The 20,627-nt window shown below is 37.3% G+C and overlaps 2 protein-coding genes across 2 annotated transcripts in view; one reads left to right on the top strand and one right to left on the bottom strand.

The window, feature by feature from the left end:
• Positions 1-14,746, top strand: part of LOC117343823 — a 29,852-nt gene extending 15,106 nt beyond the window's left edge. The window contains exons 7-16 of the mRNA XM_033906343.1: positions 41-194; positions 648-742; positions 1,566-1,666; positions 2,903-3,021; positions 3,412-3,944; positions 6,883-6,970; positions 7,488-7,612; positions 8,744-8,879; positions 9,061-9,215; positions 14,373-14,746. Of these exons, the coding sequence (XP_033762234.1) occupies positions 41-194; positions 648-742; positions 1,566-1,666; positions 2,903-3,021; positions 3,412-3,944; positions 6,883-6,970; positions 7,488-7,612; positions 8,744-8,879; positions 9,061-9,146 (1,437 nt within the window). The 3' untranslated portion in view covers positions 9,147-9,215; positions 14,373-14,746. The remainder of the gene's footprint in view (positions 1-40; positions 195-647; positions 743-1,565; positions 1,667-2,902; positions 3,022-3,411; positions 3,945-6,882; positions 6,971-7,487; positions 7,613-8,743; positions 8,880-9,060; positions 9,216-14,372) is intronic.
• Positions 14,747-18,063: 3,317 nt separating this feature from the next.
• The window catches only part of LOC117343502 (little elongation complex subunit 2-like), a 55,626-nt gene continuing 53,062 nt past the window's right edge, over positions 18,064-20,627 (bottom strand). Inside the window, exons 17-19 of the mRNA XM_033905874.1 lie at positions 19,739-19,822; positions 19,085-19,236; positions 18,064-18,160 (exon numbers count right to left, since the gene is read on the bottom strand). Coding sequence (XP_033761765.1) covers positions 18,087-18,160; positions 19,085-19,236; positions 19,739-19,822 — 310 coding nt within the window. The 3' untranslated portion in view covers positions 18,064-18,086. The remainder of the gene's footprint in view (positions 18,161-19,084; positions 19,237-19,738; positions 19,823-20,627) is intronic.

Below are 20,627 nucleotides of genomic sequence, written 5' to 3'. Positions count from 1 at the left end.
GAAGAGTTCATCTACTTCAATATATGACTTATGTTAAAAGACAAGTAAAGACAAGAAATCTGACCTGTCAGCCATCGTAGATAGCGAGGGAGAGGAGAGGACAGAGGAGACTGACAATGAGTGCGATGATAAGGACATTAAAGGAAACGATGAACCTGTTGTCATTGCTGAGAGCGAGGAAGATGGAAATGATAGTAAGGGGAAGGTTAAGCTTTTTTTTCATCATTGTCCAACCATGTTGGACCTGCTGTGCTAGAGTTATTCACAGACAGTGATCTTGGAGGAAAAAAAAGACTTCCGACGCCAGTATTAACATGTGGGTGTGTCAATGCCTGAAATGTAACTTTTAAAAAGTTTGTAACATCACTTTTGATTGGCTAGAAAAGATGTAATTTCTAGGAGCTAGGAAAGGGTCTGTTATTGAAAGAAATCTGACATGATATCAATTTAGATCAAATACATGAACTAACTTGAATGATTTTTTTATATTATGGAGACATAAAGAGTGTACTCTTTGTATTAACTACGTTAATCCTTAAGAAATATTAATTGTTATAATCCCACTGCCATTATTTGTGTCTATCAATGTAGTATACTTAAATATGCATAAATGGACCAGTACTTTACATATATTTTCATTTTTCTAGATTACAGTTCATCTGTGGAAAGTGATTCCAGCCGACGACTCAACCTGACATCATCGTCTGCCTTTTCCAGTCAGAGTGAGGCTATGACAACACAGGTATAATCTCACCGCGATGTACACAACACTGTAGAATTTTTTTAGCTTAACTGGAATGAAGGGTCATCCGTCAACATTTCTTGTAAATCGCTGCTAGTCATAAACGTCTGAATGGATTTTGATGAAATTTGGTCTGGAGCATTAATGGCCAAGGGAGATATAAATGTTGTATAAAAGGAGGATGGTTCCGCTTGAGCCAAAGGGACAGGGCTCAATAGGGGAAATATAGACAACTCCTGTTAAAGCATTACTAGTCATGAACTGTTAAGTGGATTTCGATGAAATTTGGTCTGGCGAATTGTCGGGTAAAGGAGATCCACTGCTGTGTAAACAGAGGGTGTGGCTCCCCAGGGACCTGAGGGCCCAATAGGGGAAATAGGGGTAAATCCTTCAAATTGCTACTAGTCCTGAACCACTAAATGGAATGTGATGTTTGGTCTGGAGAAATTATTGACCAATGAAGATTCAGTGTTGAATAATGATGAGTATAGATGGCTCCCCTGAGGCCTGGGAAGGGGTAGGGTTCCAATAGGGAAAATAAAGCAAATTCTTTAAAACCCCCTATCTTCTTTATAAATGACAGGATTTGGTCCATATTCGTTTTGAACAGTTTTTGGGAGAGGCAGCTCAAAAAGTAGAAAAGATTTGCAATACATGTATAACTTAAATGAGAGTAATTTGCCATGATTACTGAAATAGCCATGTGAGCAATGCTGAGCCTCTTGGTAACTGGTTTATATAAATCAACTGATAGTCTATGAAGAATTTGGTCTCAATTTCCCAAGATTTAACATTGTCATGAAAGAATGTCATTTTTTTACAGAACAGGAAAGCCTTGGAAAAGGACCTCGAGAGAATGAAGAGGGAAATAGCAGAGCTTGAGAAACAACTTGGCAATAACCCAAATCGTGTTAACAAGTCTGTGTAAGTGTAATAGATAATGACTTGTTGTTATGTAAAATTTTCACTCCATGAATAATGTAATCAGACCCCCATATACCACAACCCTCCATCCAATGAGATTTCATTGATACAAGTTTAGTTGTACATTAGGTTTGGTGGTACAAGTTGTCCTCTATGGAATAGATTTTGCTATTTTACAAGCAGGTAGGGGTCCACACTTTATCACTAGCCCTCCACCTCTGGGTTGCGAGTTCGAAACCTACGTGGGACAATTGCCAGGTACTGGCCGTAGGTCGGTGGTTTTTCTCCCGGTACTCCGGCTTTCCTCCACCTCTAAATCGTGGCACGTCCTTAAATGCGCGTGGCTGTTAATAGGAGGTTAAACAAAATTAACCAAACCAAATAAACCAAATTTACAAGCAGGCTCTGGTAGTCTTCCTATCATTTATAAAGATTCTTCCCAAAGTATATGTCCTACATTGTATTTGTTAGATAGAATAAGACATAGTTTAAAAACAACTTAGTGTTAATTGGTGCCTATATTTCGGGTTCTAGCGGCGATTTTGTGAAGTATTCATAACCTCCAAATTGGACAGGTTAATTACACGATCATTAAATATCAGCAAATCTTGTGAAAGAAGTAATTGATGAAATGAGAAATGGGAAATTGTATTGTCATGCTGTATGACAATATTTTAGATGGATTTAATGATAATTTTGTTTTCTGTCAGGGAAAGTGTATTTGATGCAATCATATGTAAATTTCCAATTTAAAGCATGGAAATTATTGAGTAGTAGACTTGGTTTTTTTTCACAATTTCATTTTTCATTGTGATACATTTCACTGTGTTGGTATGCATATGCCTGCTGTCAACTTTTCGTTTTGTTTACTAATTTGCACCCTACTGGTGAATATGAGGTGGGTGGGGACTATAGTTTTCCTCTTTGTACACAATGCATGTTGGTACTCTAGAGGTTTCATTCCTTGATATATAAAACTTCACACAAATACAAGGGACCATGATATCTCAGACAAGTTGGAGTTTCAGGGTTTTTGGATCAAGGTCACTGTTACTATGTGAAGAGATGGGACTTGTATTGCTTAAGTAAAACCCAGTATGCTTGTTATATATACTGACTGATGACTGTGAACAATGTCTTGTATTACGAGGACCATTACATCTTCGTCTTATGTATGATACTTCCTTTACCGATCAGATGTTAAGCCCAGTAAAATTCTATGCTGGTTTGTTCTAGGTTGAGCAGCAAGACGAAGGCAGAGGAACAGGCCGTGTCTGAGGATTCTGACAGTGACTTTGTCTTGGAAAAGGAGGCAGATGAGCAGAATGACCAGATTGAGGATGATCAACAAAACGGTAACTTAAGTTTGATTGTCAGACACTGCTTGTATCATTATTCTAGATATTACTGCTCATCAACATTCTGTGGATTTGGAAGATTCTACTGTCTGCGAAAATATTTGTTGGGCTTATTGTCTCATGATCAGCTAGGTTCATTTTGAAGGGAAGTCTCTTTGTGGTAGGGTCATTTTGGAGGGAAGTCTCTTTGTGGTAGGGTCATTTTGGAGGGAAGTCTCTTTGTGGTTAATTGAAGCTCTACCCTGCTGGCATCTGTGGTATTGTATAGAGAGGACAGTATCACCCTGTGGTCGATTTATGTATAATGTGAAATTCTTATGGCTTTAGAAATTAGACATATTTTGTAAAATATAAAAGCTTACATTGAAATGGTTTCTAAATTTACAGATGTAATTGACTTGGCAACTAGTTCTTCTAGTTTCAAAGCATCCCAGGGAAGCAGATCTAGAGAAATTGAGAAACACAATGCTGACTCAGATGAAAGTGATGAATTATTTCTTAGTCCTCTGCCCCCATCACCTCCCCCAACACCCGCACAATCTGCCAAAAAGACACCTGTCCAGCTGCCAGATCATATTTTACAGACAACAGAATTCTTAAATCGCTTTCGCAGAACAGGATCTCAAGGTTTGTTGAATAGTCAGGACAGTGTAGGGACAGATTCAGGATCTAAGAGGTACAAAAGCAAGCTTTCTTTGAATATGACCACTGAGGCAGAAAAACAGACAAATAAATTGTCTAGTCCCTGTGGTAACACCTATCAGTTGAAGGAGAACGTATCTTCACCAATGTTCGAGTCGTCACAGCTGACTGCTCGTCGTTATCCTGGTACTTCTGAGGTGGATGATGCCATCGACCACAGCAACAGACAGAGTCAGTGTAGAGGATTCATAACAACAGGCTTGACTTATTTACAGACGGTAACATATTTTCTCAGATTTTTTCTCCCTCAAAACAACTTTTGCTCTATATTTTCAAATAGGACCTAGATAATGTGAGTGTAAATACTGTATACCTGGTAATTTTCACCCCCGTTTAATTTTCGCAATTTTCGCCCTTTGATGATAGGGCAAATTTAAGATGATAGCGAATATTTCAAGCTCAATTGCAGGATTTACAAGTTATCGTACATGGGCTAATTGTAGTCGGATCCAAAACATACTCTCGTACTTTTCAAGTGTGTTTTATTCTATACAATTACAAGCAACACGTGTTATATATTGACACTAAATTTATAAAATAATTTATTGTTTTATTCCAATCTATGCATGTGAAATAAAATCTAGATCTAAATCTAGGCCTAATAAATTTGCAATATCACGTAGAGTTGAATCGGGAATATGGGCTAAGACAGCGTACTAGGTTTAGTATATTGATTTTTGAAAAAAAGCTATAAATACTAAGTAACTTTTAAAATCCAGTCATTTTTTAAAATCACAAAATAGCATCAAGTTCTTGCCATTGTGAAGACTGATTTTATGAGTTCACTGTCGCTTGTGGCTTCCATCGATGACAAATGAATAAGACAAAACACTGGTCAGTATTTAGTCACGGCACGGTGAACTTACCACTAATCGTGTTTGCTTAAAATCGACCATGCATACCCGATACTTTTTGAATCAATATAGGCTAAAAGTAAATCTGAACACAGGTAAACGTTGTATATTTCAAACCTGATTAATATCACACCTCAGCGGGATATGCAAAGAAACTCGATAAATCCTGAGTGTTCCAAGTGCAATTGTATCGAGAATTCCGAACGGAATTTTCCGATTGTAAACGAGGAAAAGTCATTTTTTAAAAGTAGTTTAGGGCGAAATTAAAACCGGGCGAATATCTTTTCTGTTGCTCAAGGGCGAAAATAACCTGGGGTGAAAAATACCAGGTATACAGTATATTACTATATATGTTAGTTTTCCAAATTATTATCAAGATATCAATATGAAATGCTTGGATGATAAAATTCTTCAAAATATATTATCTTCAAAATCTTGCTATCAGGCAGTGGAATGTAAAATTGTACAAATTACATATTTTCGTTACATGCCACAGGATATCTAATGATTAGTGACATTTTGCATCTCAAATGTATGTCCCCAAGTTAAAAATGGCAAGATTTGATAGAACTTCATAAAAAGTAACAGGTTTACAGCATAAATTATCCTGGTTCAGAATCCTGTTAACATTGGACAGAAAGGTTTTGAATCTGAACAAACATTTACAGAGGACACGCATGCTTGTTAACATATTTAGTTTTATATTATTCAGCTAGAGTGAGTGATGTAAAATGAAACCTGTTTTCTGGTGTGGTTGCATAGAATAGCATAGAATAGAATAGCAAGTCAGGTTTACATAGAAATCAATCTTTGCCAGTATCTAGAGTGATCAGATAAGACAATGTGTCAGTAAATTCAGGTTTATAACAAATCAATCTTTATTGATACTAGATAGGTCAGATAGAACAGTGTATCGGTCAAGTCAGACTTACATTGGAATCAGCCTTGATAAACATCCAGAGAGGTCAGATAGAACAGTGTATCGGTCAAGTCAGACTTACATTGGAATCAGCCTTGATAAACATCTAGAGAGGTCAGATAGAACAGTGTATCGGTCAAGTCAGACTTACATTGGAATCAGCCTTGATAAACATCTAGAGAGGTCGGATAGAACAGTGTATCGGTCAAGTCAGACTTACATTGGAATCAGCCTTGATAAACATCTAGAGAGGTCAGGATAGAACAGTGTATCGGTCAAGTCAGACTTACATTGGAATCAGCCTTGATAAACATCTAGAGAGGTCAGATAGAACAGTGTATCGGTCAAGTCAGACTTACATTGGAATCAGCCTTGATAAACATCTAGAGAGGTCAGATAGAACAGTGTATCGGTCAAGTCAGACTTACATTGGAATCAGCCTTGATAAACATCTAGAGAGGTCAGGATAGAACAAGTGTATCGGTCAAGTCAGACTTACATTGGAATCAGCCTTGATAAACATCTAGAGAGGTCAGATAGAACAGTGTATCGGTCAAGTCAGACTTACATTGGAATCAGCCTTGATAAACATCTAGAGAGGTCAGATAGAACAGTGTATCGGTCAAGTCAGACTTACATTGGAATCAGCCTTGATAAACATCCAGAGAGGTCAGATAGAACAGTGTATCGGTCAAGTCAGACTTACATTGGAATCAGCCTTGATAAACATCTAGAGAGGTCAGATAGAACAGTGTATCGGTCAAGTCAGACTTACATTGGAATCAGCCTTGATAAACATCTAGAGAGGTCGGATAGAACAGTGTATCGGTCAAGTCAGACTTACATTGGAATCAGCCTTGATAAACATCTAGAGAGGTCGGATAGAACAGTGTATCGGTCAAGTCAGACTTACATTGGAATCAGCCTTGATAAACATCTAGATAGGTCAGATAGAACAGTGTATCGGTCAAGTCAGACTTACATTGGAATCAGCCTTGATAAACATCTAGAGAGGTCAGATAGAACAGTGTATCGGTCAAGTCAGACTTACATTGGAATCAGCCTTGATAAACATCTAGAGAGGTCAGATAGAACAGTGTATCGGTCAAGTCAGACTTACATTGGAATCAGCCTTGATAAACATCTAGAGAGGTCAGATAGAACAGTGTATCGGTCAAGTCAGACTTACATTGGAATCAGCCTTGATAAACATCTAGAGAGGTCAGATAGAACAGTGTATCGGTCAAGTCAGACTTACATTGGAATCAGCCTTGATAAACATCCAGATAGGTCAGATAGAACAGTGTCGGTAAAGTTAGGTTTTTTATTACTGCTTTTATTTTTGTTTCATATGCTATTAAATATTTGTTTTGTGTTTCATAGAGGGAGATACAAAAGCTGGCTCAGCAGAACAACATCAAATTCTTTGTAAAGTTCAACTCATTTGTCACACATGTCATCGTCAAAACAGGTAAGTTCTTTTTACTTAAATCTATGTCATGGATAGACTTACTGAAGAACGATGTCATTTGAAATTCTACAAAAGCATCAGTTGTCTGGGCAAGTTCTTTGATAAAGTACTTGTCTGACAAAATAAGTTATATATATCAGTACCATAGGTTTCCATCTTTGACATGTTATATTGTTTATCTATGCTAACCTATCTGACTCTTTTGGTAAAAGGATCATCAATGTTAAAATTTTTTTTACAACATACCAATACTGTTCTGTTTCCTCTACCCCATTTCTTATTTTGAGAACATGCCATTACTTGATTTTGAACCCAATTTACATGTCAAGTGTTGCTGGTAAAACGTCAAAAGTTTACACTTCAGTAATGCCTGGATTTATCTTGTAATTTTTCAAGTATCTTTAGGTAAACCTTCACTTCTGTGTTTTTCCTTAGTTTCATACAATTTTACAATAACAGATTTGTTTACATGTTGTTATTCTCATTTTGTCTTATACTCTAGTTCTCTGTATTTCAGTGCCTCCAGGGCAGAGAGTGTGTGAAAGGACGTTAAAATTCTTTCAGGGCGTAGCCAATCAGTGCTGGGTGTTAGATTACCAGTGGGTAACTGACAGTAAAGCTGCTGGACAACTACTGCCAGAGGTAAAGCAAACAAATACTTAAACAAGGAAAATAAGATCAGGATAGAGGTATGACAAAATGGTGACAAGGTCTATGTTGTCACTTTATTTAAGATGAAATTTTATCAATTGTACATGTAATGATACTTTTTATCTTGGGGGTTAGAGTGCCGGTCACATAACATCAGGTGAGAATCCGAGTGCGTGGTTCGCTGTTCCCTATCCGTTTTTGTTTTGTGTTTCCCAGGAAGCTGAGAAACATGTAGGTTGGGCTGTTGTGGCAGTGTCCTTGGGCACTTTACTCTAACTCGGTGAGGTAGTCACAACCTTCTACAAGGAGACCCTGCCTTAAAATGACTGTTCACAGGGGGATAAACCTGGCAAACAAACAAATATTTTCCCTGAACACAATTTTATGAAACTTGACCTATACATGATTAATAGATTGGAATTATTTTTTGTTTATTTGTATGCCTAATCTGTTTGATCCGTATAAAGCATTAATGTTGGAACAGGGTTAGTTATAGCTAGCCTTTCTCTTGCAGTTTTACAGAAGGCTGTCTGGATTGTCTACAGGAGTGTTGTTTTGTAATGATAAACTAGAAAGAGAAATAAACAGGAATATTGCCTAAAAAATCATTCAGAACATGTGATTATTCTGTCTTTACCAGTGCAAACCCCTACAAAAGGAATATCTCTAGTCACTATTATTCATGATGCCCCACATTGGTGGCACCTGTGCTATTATAGTTTCCCCCATATTAACTTGTATCGTATGTATAGTATATCATTTTAGTCTCAAGTCCACACAATCTGATTAAAGTTCTGATCATCAGACTACTTTATGAAGATCTGACGTTGGTTGGTTAGGGGTGAGGTTGAGATGACCATCAACCAACCAATCAAATTTTAACTTTTAATTTTACTCCAAAAAACCAGTAGATTAGAGGCTAATTAACAATAACACTGTTTCGATAGCCCACTTCTGCCGAATAGGCATATTATTATTGTATGGTAAGCATCGAGGTCAACTTAAGATGGCCCCTTACTGGTCATTGTTAGATCATCATTGAGGTCAACTAAACATGGCCCCTTAAGGTGGCAATTTTTTTTTTATAAATTATGTTCATCTTCTGTTTTGAATTTTGTTTAGGACAAGTATGAGATAATTGGCGACACCATTACTGGAAACGGTCACTACGGCCCTCGGCAGTCACGTCTCAGCAATCGTCTCCTCTTGGAAGGATTCCACTTCTTCTGTCTGGGAACAAGTGAAAGCTTGACTACAGGTGAATTGTAACCATCTACTTGTCAGCCTAATTATTACCATTTTGTTTAAATAACATTTCTAATGAAAATGCACTCTGTGACTGAAGAAACATTAAAACTACACTTGATTCTCCATTTTCAAAAGGTTTGCTAGAGAATGTGTCTGAATCCAACATTATGAAATTCTGTGAATTGTTTCAGATGATCTCGTGGATTTGATAGAAAGATGTGGGGGCACTGTTGTGGACCATCCATCAGATCTCCCTAACGAAATAAACTTAACTTAGCTGTCACCTGTATCGACCTTGAAGATGAAGACGATTTGCCGTCACCAGAAGACACGAGAATTTATAACAGTAGGTTCCGTAATATTCCATTTCAACACTTTCTCTAAGCAATATACTGGATAAAGTTAATCAAAAAGTAATTTTTAACGTCAGGATGCCTTTGGCACCTACCGTTATAGTCGTGGTAGGAAAATGTTGTTAGTGACACATATGTTTCCGGCTAGCAACTTCCTGTTTCTGTCATACAAATGATATACATCCGCAGCCTAATATAGTTCCAATTTTGATAGCAATTATTGCCACGATTTAACTGATGTAAACCATGTTTACTGCAATTATTTAAAATGAAATATGAATATTTAGTGTTCTATACTATTTTAGAGTATAAATATAAACATTTTCCTCGTCAGTATATGCAATTTTGTTGGCGTAGGAGTACGTAGTTCTGTCTCGATCCTGCCTTGAAAACGCAAGTAAAACTATCAGATTGATTGTCGTGGAAATTCACATGCATTCACAGAGAAACTATCCACATGTCTTAGACTCATATGTTCATCCTGAGTTCATATGCAGGAACATTTCATATAAGCCTAAAACCAACCCTATTTACATAGTCAAATGCATCCGAGCATTCCACGAGATAACTTCAGCTGTCACGTGACTCATCACTAATCAGCAAAATGGCGGTTATGTCGAATGTAACGAAACCAACGACCGTTCGCAGTTTCATATTCATTTGTATGTCGCTAGAATACGCAAGAAATATCACCAGGAATTGAAGGCAAGTTGTAACAAACTACATTGCCGTTTTTCGTGAGGATTTTATTAAATAAGGTTATTATTTGTTTATTTGAAAAGAATCTAATGATTATGATCCGTGACTGATGTACTGGCGCCAATGTCAAAACTAGATATGCAATTTTCTATCGGAGTTAAAATATGTTATTAGGGGTCATAAAGTAGATGTTTGCTAGGCCTAATTAACATCTTATAGTATAAATAAGATTAAAAAACAAGAGATCCCAGAGGGATCTTGGCGCCCACCATTGAATGATCTTTATAGGTTCCATGTCAGATTGATCTTTTCTCTACTTTTCCCTTCCTCTAAGTCTTACTAATCTGTGTAAATTCTGAAACAGCCCTCTAGTACTTTTCAAACAAGGGAAACCTATATATAAAATTTAAGATTTAGCGATAATGGCTGTCTGTTGTTTTCGGATTGGTCCCAAAATGCAACACCAGGGACCAAGGGGAACCTACATATGAAATTTGAGAAAGATCCTTTCAGTACCTTCTGTAAAATAGCGATAACAAACTTCAATTGTCAAAATACAAGATGGCTGCCTGTCGGCCAGGTTGTTTTCTGACTGGTCTCAAAATGCAATATGCATAACTTGGCACCGAGGGAAACCTACATATGAAGTTTGAGAACGATCCCTTCATTACTTTCTGAGAAATAGCGATAACAAACTTCAATTGTCAAAATCCAAGATGGCTGCCTGTCGGCCATGTTATTTTCCGTTTGGTCTCAAAAATGCAATATGCATAACTAGGCACCAAGAGGAACCTATATATGAAATTTGAGAAAGATCTCTTCAGTACATTCTGAGAAATAGCGATAACAAACTTCAATTGTCAAAATCCAAGATGGCTGCCTGTCGGCCATGTTGTTTTCCAATAGGTCTCAAAATGCTTTATGCATAACTAGGCACCAAGGGAAACATACATATGAAATTTGAGAAAGATCTCTTCAGTACATTGTGAGAAATAGCGATAACAAACTTCAATTGTCAAAATCCAAGATGGCTGCCTGTCGGCCATGTTGTTTTCCGATTGGTCTCAAAATGCAATATGCATAATTTGGTACCAAGGGGAACCTACATATGAAATTTGAGAAAGATCCCTTCTGTACTTTCTGAGAAATAGCAATAACAAACTTCAATTGTCAAAATCCAAGATGGCTGCCTGTCGGCCATGTTGTTTTCCGATTGGTCCCAAAATGCAATATGCATAACTAGGCACCAAGGGAAACATACATATGAAATTTGAGAAAGATCTCTTGAGTACATTCTGAGAAATAGCGATAACAAACTTCAATTGTCAAAATCCAAGATGGCTGCCTGTCGGCCATGTTGTTTTCCGATTGGTCTCAAAATGCAATATGCATAATTTGGTACCAAGGGGAACCTACATATGAAATTTGAGAAAGATCCCTTCTGTACTTTCTGAGAAATAGCAATAACAAACTTCAATTGTCAAAATCCAAGATGGCTGCCTGTCGGCCATGTTGTTTTCCGATTGGTCCCAAAATGCAATATGCATAACTAGGCACCAAGGGGATGCTACATATGAAATGTGAGAAAGATCTCGTCAGTGCATTCTGAGAAATAGCGATAACAAACTTCAATTGTCAAAATCCAAGATGGCTGCCTGTCGGCCATGTTGTTTTTTTGATTGGTCTCAAAATGCAATATGCATAACTTGGTACCAAGGGGAACCTACATATGAAATTTGAGAAAGATCCCTTCAGTACTTTCTGAGAAATAGCAATAACAAACTTCAATTGTCAAAATCCAAGATGGCTGCCTGTCGGCCATGTTGTTTTCCGATTGGTCCCAAAATGCAATATGCATAACTAGACACCAAGGGGATGCTACATATGAAATGTGAGAAAGATCTCGTCAGTGCATTCTGAGAAATAGCGATAACAAACTTCAATTGTCAAAATCCAAGATGGCTGCCTGTCGGCCATGTTGTTTTTTTGATTGGTCTCAAAATGCAATATGCATAACTTGGTACCAAGGGGAACCTACATATGAAATTTGAGAAAGATCCCTTGAGTACTTTCTGAGAAATAGCAATAACAAACTTCAATTGTCAAAATCCAAGATGGCTGCCTGTCGGCCATGTTGTTTTGCGATTGGTCTCAAAATGCGATATGCATAACTAGGCACCAAGGGGAACCTACATATGAAATTTGAGAAAGATCCCTTCAGTACTTTCTGAGAAATAGCGATAACAAACTTCAATTGTCAAAATCCAAGATGGCTGCCTGTCGGCCATGTTGTTTTCAGATTGGTCTCAAAATGCAATATGCATAACTAGACACCAAGGGGAACCTACATCTGAAATTTGAGAAAGATCCCTTTTTTAATTTCTGAGAAATAGCGATAACAAACTTCAATTGTCAAAATCCAAGATGGCTGCCTGTCGGCCATGTTGTTTTCCGATAGGTCTCAAAATGCGATATGCATAACTAGGTACCAAGGTGAACCTACATATGAAATTTGAGAAAGATCCCTTCAGCACTTTCTGAGAAATAGCGATAACAAGAATTGTTTACGGACGGACGGATGGAGGGACGGACGGAGGGACGGACGGACGACGGACCACGGACGCAGGGCGATTTGAATAGCCCACCATCTGATGATGGTGGGCTAAAAACTTAGGCTGTGTACATCTTGGATTTTATCTTTGGTTGTACAACATATTCTGTTAATAGACCAATTTGTTATTCAGTTGATTTTTTTCAAAGTTTACAAGCAGCTTTACTGATTCAGGAGTATATCAATCATCTTCCATAAGCATTACAGAAATAGGGAAAGAACTATACTCAGCTATAATATTACCAGTTGTCAGCAGATAAATATGTTATACACATGTTTTCTTGAATATATATAGAATAGGAATAACCAGATTAAGACATTTCATCTGTTACAAATGTAACCGACTATAAAATCCAATTTTAAATTTCTTATTATATGACCTCAGACCCTGACGTTTCTCAGGGCCTTTGGCCCTTTGATTCCTATTTGTTGTGAATTGGTTTGTAAATTGTATTATTTTTTCACAGATATTTAGCCCACCATCATCAGATGTGATGATGGTGGGCTATTCAAATCGCCCTGCATCCGGCCGTCCGTATACAATTCTTGTTATCGCTATTTCTCAGAAAGTACCGAAGGGATCATTGGTTCCCCTTGCTGCCTAGTTATGCATATTGCGTTTTGAGACCAATCACAAATCAACATGGCCGACAGGCAGCCATCTTGGATTTTGACAATTGAAGTTTGTTATCACTATTTCTGAGAAAGTACTAAAGGGATCTTTCTCAAATTTCATATGTAGGTTCCCCTTGGTGCCTAGTTATGCATATTGCATTTTGAGACCAATTGGAAAACAACATGGCCGACAGGCAGCCATCTTGGATTTTGACAATTGAAGTTTGTTATCACTATTTCTGAGAAAGTACTGAAGGGATCTTTCTCTTCTCAAATTTCATATGTAGTTTGTCCTTTGTGCCTTGTTATGCATATTGCATTTTGAGACCAATCGGAAAACAACATGGCCGACAGGCAGCCATCTTGGATTTTGACAATTGAAGTTTGTTATCGCTATTTCTCAGAAAGTATGTAAGGGATCTTTCTCGAATTTCATATGTAGGTTGGCCTTGGTCTGTAGTTAAGCATATTCCATTTTTGGACCAGTTGGAAAACAACATGGCCGACAGACAATTGTCAGACATCCATCTTGGATTTTGAATTTTGAAAATAGCTATTTCTCAGACAGTACTGGAGGGATCTTTCTCAAATTTCATATGTAGGTTCCCCTTGGTCCAACGTATTGCATTTTTGGACCAGTCTGCCCTGAAAACAACCTGGCAAACAAACGGCCATTATCGCTAAATCTCAAATTCCATTTCGGAAGGAAAGGAATAATATGAATTGTGACTCACTATTTTGAAAACAAACAGGTTGGATATTGAGCAATAGACTCCAAGCATGTCTGCCATTCAGCATGGACAACAGATTTGTTTCTGTAATGGGGATTGAGAAAGTACAGAGTATCAATGCTGTATGTCTATTTTGTTGGAAACAAATAGTTTCTGAATTGAATCTTGTATAAATCACTTTGGCATGTTTGCATATTTCAGCTGGATAACGAGTAATACACTTGGAAAATCAAATAGTCTGACTTGAACTCACTTGCAGGATGAGAGAGTTTAAAAGAAAGATGTGTAATTATCGCATGGTAACCACCTATGTGAAAAGCCCATTACTTACAGAATATGTTGAATTTTTCATTTCATATCCATTACCAGATAAAAGTCACTCATGAGGAAACTAAAATTTTTCTAATGAATGACTTTTCTCCGATATAATATTTACAGAACTTTCTACTGATATAATGACTGGCGAGATTCTATACAGTATATTTATTTTCCAGAGTTGTACAAGAGATTTGGCCTGCTGACCGTGTCCAGGGAGTGGATACTTGACACCCTGACTGTCTACACTGTCCAGCCACTGAAGGACTATGTGTTAACTACTCTCCGAGATATAAACATCCCGGATCTGGCCTTAAGGACAAAGACATCTTGATCACTGTCCAGATCTGGTATTATGGTCCAACAAAACATCTGGATCATTGTCTACAGCATACCAAGATATGTCGAGTTAGTCTTGCGGTTTAGTTCATCTTTACCAATGTGGAGAACTGGTCTTGCATCCCAAGACATTTTGCAACAGGTTTATATTAGAAATATTTTTGTGAATTTTATATTTCTTAGAATAAGTTCTGAGCACTTGAAAATGTTACTTAGTAAATTTCAACAGTGATAAGTAAATCTGAAATTTTTTTTTCTGTTACTTTGATCGTCATACATTAAATATGGTAAATAAAAAGGTCTTTTATTATTTGATAACATAAAGCACAGCAGCTTGTAAGATATTTTATATTTAGAAATGTTTGCAGCATGTGTCTGCTTCCATACTAGTTTTCTTGGACAATTTACATACATGAAGCCTGTTTTATAAAAAATCAATCTTCATACCTGTTTATCATGGAGTGTTCAGTCCTTTTGTTTGTAATTAATACAAATTCTTCTGTCAGTATCTTGTTAGTCTCCTGTTAACTACCGTTAACCCTATCTGTGAACGATGAAAGGGATCCCTATCTGTGAACGATGAAAGGGAACCCTATCTGTGAACGATGAAAGGGATCCCTATCTGTGAACGATGAAAGGGATCCCTATCTGTGAACGATGAAAGGGATCCCTATCTGTGAACGATGAAAGGGATCCCTATCTGTGAACGATGAAAGGGATCCTATCTGTGAACGATGAAAGGTGGCCTACCTACGTAACGATAAAGTACCTATTTTTGATACAATGAAAGACTTCATGTGAACAAAGGACTCTTCTGTGAACAATAAAACCTATGTTTGAAATCAACCTTCTGTCGAACATTTGATAATTCAACCACTACAGTACTTCAAAGGTACAGCAATCTGTCACAACAATCAACACTCATGATACAATCAACACTCATCACGATACAATAAACACTCGTCACGATACAATCAACACTCATCACCATACAATCAACACTCGTCACCATACAATAAACACTCATGACACAATCAACACTCATCACCATACAATCAACACTCGTCACCATACAATCAACACTCGTCACGATACAATCAACACTCGTCACCATACAATCAACACTCGTCCGGTACAATCAACACTCATCGCCATACAATCAACACTGATCACGATACAATCAACACTCGTCACCATACAATCAACACTCATCACCATACAATCAACACTCGTCACAATACAATCAACACTCGTCACCATACAATCAACACTCGTCACCATACAATCAACACTCGTCACCATACAATCAACACTCGTCACCATACAATCAACACTCGTCACCATACAATCAACACTCGTCACCATACAATCAACACTCGTCACCATACAATCAACACTCATCACCATACAATCAACACTCATGGTACAATCAACAACACTCGTCACAATACAATCAACACTCGTCACCATACAATCAACACTCGTCACGATACAATCAACACTCGTCACCATACAATCAACACTCGTCACGGTACAATAAACACTCATTCAGGTAGTGAAGTGCTTTTGTCGTCCACAGATAGGTTCAACGGCAGAACAATAATTTACTAGATAGCCTCGGGTTGAATTCTGATTGTTTACAACTGACCTTATTTCGGATAGTCAGAACTTGTCAAATAAAGAACATAATAAAAGTAAGATTTTATCCGGCAAATTCCATTGAAAGCGTGCGGCAATAGGCACTGTAAAATTGCTAAGAATCTGATCAACATACATCTTTAGGGTAATGGGTTTGTTTTTGTGATCATTGCAGTACATCTGTGACAGATAAAAAAACAATATATGCCACACATTTTTGCGTTGATTCAATTTTTACATTGAAAAATTCATCATACACGAAACATCTCTTAATTATTATCAATCAAGGTATAATTACTTGTAAACCTGCACCTTCATGCTAGGTAGGCAGGCCAGGGTCTTGCATGTGGTCAAGGCTGTGTAAACAATCTTCATCCAGGTTAGTTTACAGTTGTTTAGCGATTGGTTATATGAGTGTTTAATTACTAAGAGAGTGTGTTAAAGGGACACAAGAATGAGTTTGATATGAACAAATATTTGTTATGTAAAATTTGTTATATTACTAATATTATATAGTGCTGCTGTCGGGGATTGGTTTTTATTTTGTAATACATAAAAATTTGTCCAAACCAAGTTTGTTGTATTCAAGTTTTACTGTACATGTAACATTTACAAATGTATGTATATTTATGTATACCATGTATACAAATTTTCCTGAAAATTTAAGTGTTGATGTATTTTGATGTAATGCATTGTGGTAATTATGGAATTATGTAAACTTGAATAAATCATTAATCAGAATTCGGAAGAGTGAAGTTTTGTTTCTGTTTGGGGCTCCAAGGAATAGTTCTCTGACTAAAAGTCATATTAATACCAATTGTGTAAAAAATATATTACAAGTAGAAAAGGTCACATTAACTGCTGGTGATTTCTCTTTAGCTTAGAAAGCAAAACTTCACTTGTTCAAACCCAAGCATTCAACCAAAACATCATTGAGTCGGGCAATCATAATTTATATAACTGGTTCGACCCCTGGGGCGGACAGGGCCTCAAAATGGAAAATTTTGCTTTAACCATTAATCTTTAATTCCTGAGTAGATTCTCAAAGGGAAATTACTTAACTAAATTTGGAATGAAATTGAAAGAGGGGCAATCACTTCCAAAGAATTAAGGTTTGTTTGACCCCTAGGGACAAAATGGGGAAATTGGCTCAAATTTGGGTTAAAATGATTTTGATGACTATATTGACAAGAAGTTACCCACTGCTACCATAAAAGAAAACAAATTCTTATTAGGATTTTAGTTTTGTCAGCATAAAAATTGGCATTTAGTCAGATGACGGTTAAGTCATGCGAGTCTTGTTCATTAAACCTTCATATTTCATAAATATCACATACAGCAGAGCTGTTAATAGATACAGATTTGCATTGTTTAGATTTTAACATTAAAACTTCAGACACCATATTAGACTGCCAAATTATATTGTTACATTACCTCCGAAAAAGTTTCAAAGTCAACATTTTGATGTTATTCTAAATATCTCTAGGTATACCGGTATTTAAGAACAATATAAAGTGGCTGCCATGTCAAAGTTTTTACAAGGCTGATAAATAACAACACTTTGTTGGATCCTGTTCCTTAACACTCTCACCAATTTCCAGCTCAATGGCACCAGTGGAACTGGAGAAGTTTAAAATGTTTCAAGATGGCTGCCATTGGCTGCCATGGCGGCCATCTAGGATTTATGACCGACCTGAAAAGTACCAACAATTGGTCAGGACCATCTGAAGATCATTTCATGCAAGTTTTAGCTCAATCCCACTGTTGGAATTTGAGAAGAAGTTTGAAATGTGAAAAGTTCACCCACGGCGGACAACAACGGACAAAGCACGATAACTTAAGGTCATCCTGACCCTTCAGGTCAGATGACCGAAAAATTGACACAATGATATATATATACATTATGCTTTAATTTTTCATTTTCTGTTTTGTTTTTGTTTTTTCTTCTTTTTTCCCTTGCTCTTTTTGGGTGGGACCCATGTTGTGTAGTCTGAAAGAAGAAAAGTAGGTAATAGTGTAATATTTTGAAACATCAATAGTACATCAATAGTACATCTGTTGCCATGACAAATCAACAACAACATAAAGTTATGCTCACTAAGGAAATATATGTGTACAAGGAATCTATTTGGATCTTGTTTCTGTTGACATCTATTGAATTCTTAACACTTATCAAACATAAGTAATGATATCAGTCTTTTTTTTTAAATCTTAACATTACATCCTCAAAAACTTCCAACTACAGTTGTTAACCAAGTTATGCAAAGAGAAGATCCCAGAGGAATTGATTCTGGCCCCTAAGATGACAGACTCATTCTTTATATCCGAGAGAGGTTCTGGTCCCTAATATGACAGACTATAGAGATCTTCAAGAGGGGTTCTGGCCCTTAACACTACAGATTCCAGAGATCCCAGAGGGGTTCTGGCCCCTAACAACAGATTCAAGAGATCCCAGAGGGGTTCTGGCCCCTAACAACAGATTCAAGAGATCCAAGAGGGGTTCTGGCCCCAAACACTACAGATTCAAGAGATCCCAGAGGGGTTCTGGCCCCGAACACTACAGATTCAAGAGATCCCAGAGGGGTTCTGGCCCCGAACATGACAGATCCCAGAGGGGTTCTGGCCCCAAACACTACAGATTCAAGAGATCCCAGAGGGGTTCTGGCCCCGAATATGACAGATCCCAGGGGGGTTTTGGCCCTTAACATGACAGATTCAAGAGATCCCAGAGGGGTTCTGGCCCCGAACATGACAGATCCCAGAGGGGTTTTGGCTCTTAACACTACAGATTCAAGAGATCCCAGAGGGGTTCTGGCCGCGAACACTACAGATTCAAGAGATCCCAGAGGGGTTCTGGCCCCGAACATGACAGATCTTAGAGGGGTTCTGGCCCTTAACATACACTGATATTTACCAGCAGGTTCAAAGGTGGCAGGTATCCTCCCTGTGGTCAGGTGACTAGGTAGAATGATAGTGGGGTCTATAGGCAGCCAAGGGACACTCTCTTTGTTGGACGTGTTTGATGCCATGAACCCAAAGTGTTGAAAATGGAGGTCATACGATCCCCTACAAACAAGAGGTGATGGCTGTGAACATATTTGTGAACGAGAACTTTTTATATACACTCTACAGATGAAACTTTGTGGTAATATTCACTGAAGGGGCTTATCCCCAAGGGAGACAAGGACTAATCATAGTCATAAGGGGTCACCAAGACAACAAATTCACTGATGTAAAATATTTTACACATACCATTTTTTTCTTATCTATACTTTTCCATGTACCGTTTTTCCTTATTGATACTTTTCCCCGTACTGTTTTTCTTGTCTATACTTTTCAAAGAACCGTTTTTTTCCTTATCTATACTTTTACACGTATAGTTTTTCTTTATCTATACTTTTACACGTACCGTTTTTTTCCTTATCTATAATTTTACATGTACCGTTTTTTCCTTATCTATACTTTTACACTTACCGTTTTTCTTTATCTATACTTTTCCACCTACTGTTTTTTCTTGTCTGTACTTTTACATGTACCGTTTTTTCCTTATCTATACTTTTCCACGTACCGTTTTTTCTTGTCTGTACTTTTCTTGATGTTACAGTTTCTATCTCCAGCACTATGATGGAGAAGATACTGGCCAGGAGGCTGTCTGAAATTCAAATTAATGTATGTATGTTTAATGATTTCTTCTAAATAAAATGCAATATAAAGTGACTCATGTGAGAGACCTATATCACATCACTTTGTAGATACTAGGTGTGGCAGAATTAAAGGATCTTGCATGGATGTGAATGTAATATGGAATTTATCAAGAATAAAACATCAATATTGCTTTGAAGTTTTTTCTCCTATAAGACAGGCTAATGTTTATGTGAACAGTAATTTTTTTTACTACAATGACAATCCTGTGACGTCACACCTATTGATGATGTCACAGTTAGTGTTATGACACATGCCTTATGATATTGATGACACGCCCAATTGACGAGATAGAACATAACATTAATGTGATTTATCTAAATGTGTAATTAAGGCAATTCGTTATTACTATTTCGTTACCCAGAAACTGATATGCATGGAGTGTTCATACATGATATGATATGTTTGATAATCCCCACATTATGTACAAAACAAATAAATAATATGCCGGTGCACCTCTCCAATGCCAATGTGATAAATATTTGTATCTAGATACATAAATGTTACAAGGGCCCAATGGGCCCGAATCGCTCACCTGCAATGCAGTGATCTGTTCATATATGGATCCTGCAGTTATTTGAAAGCATGCTACAGGACCAATATAATGTCTCTCGGCACTTTGGCTATTCGGAAGTTATTTAAAGATTTAAGCATACTTGATCGACATGACCTTGAATGTGAGTCAGGGTCATTCATTTGAACAAAGTTGGTAGCCCTTCACCCAAGCATGCTACAGACCCAATATCAAGTCCCTG

The sequence above is a fragment of the Pecten maximus genome, chromosome 15 (genome assembly GCF_902652985.1).
Source record: "Pecten maximus chromosome 15, xPecMax1.1, whole genome shotgun sequence".
Taxonomy (NCBI): domain Eukaryota; kingdom Metazoa; phylum Mollusca; class Bivalvia; order Pectinida; family Pectinidae; genus Pecten; species Pecten maximus.
The sequence above is the reverse complement of the archived record's forward strand: the minus strand, read 5'-3'. Positions and strand labels throughout refer to the sequence as shown.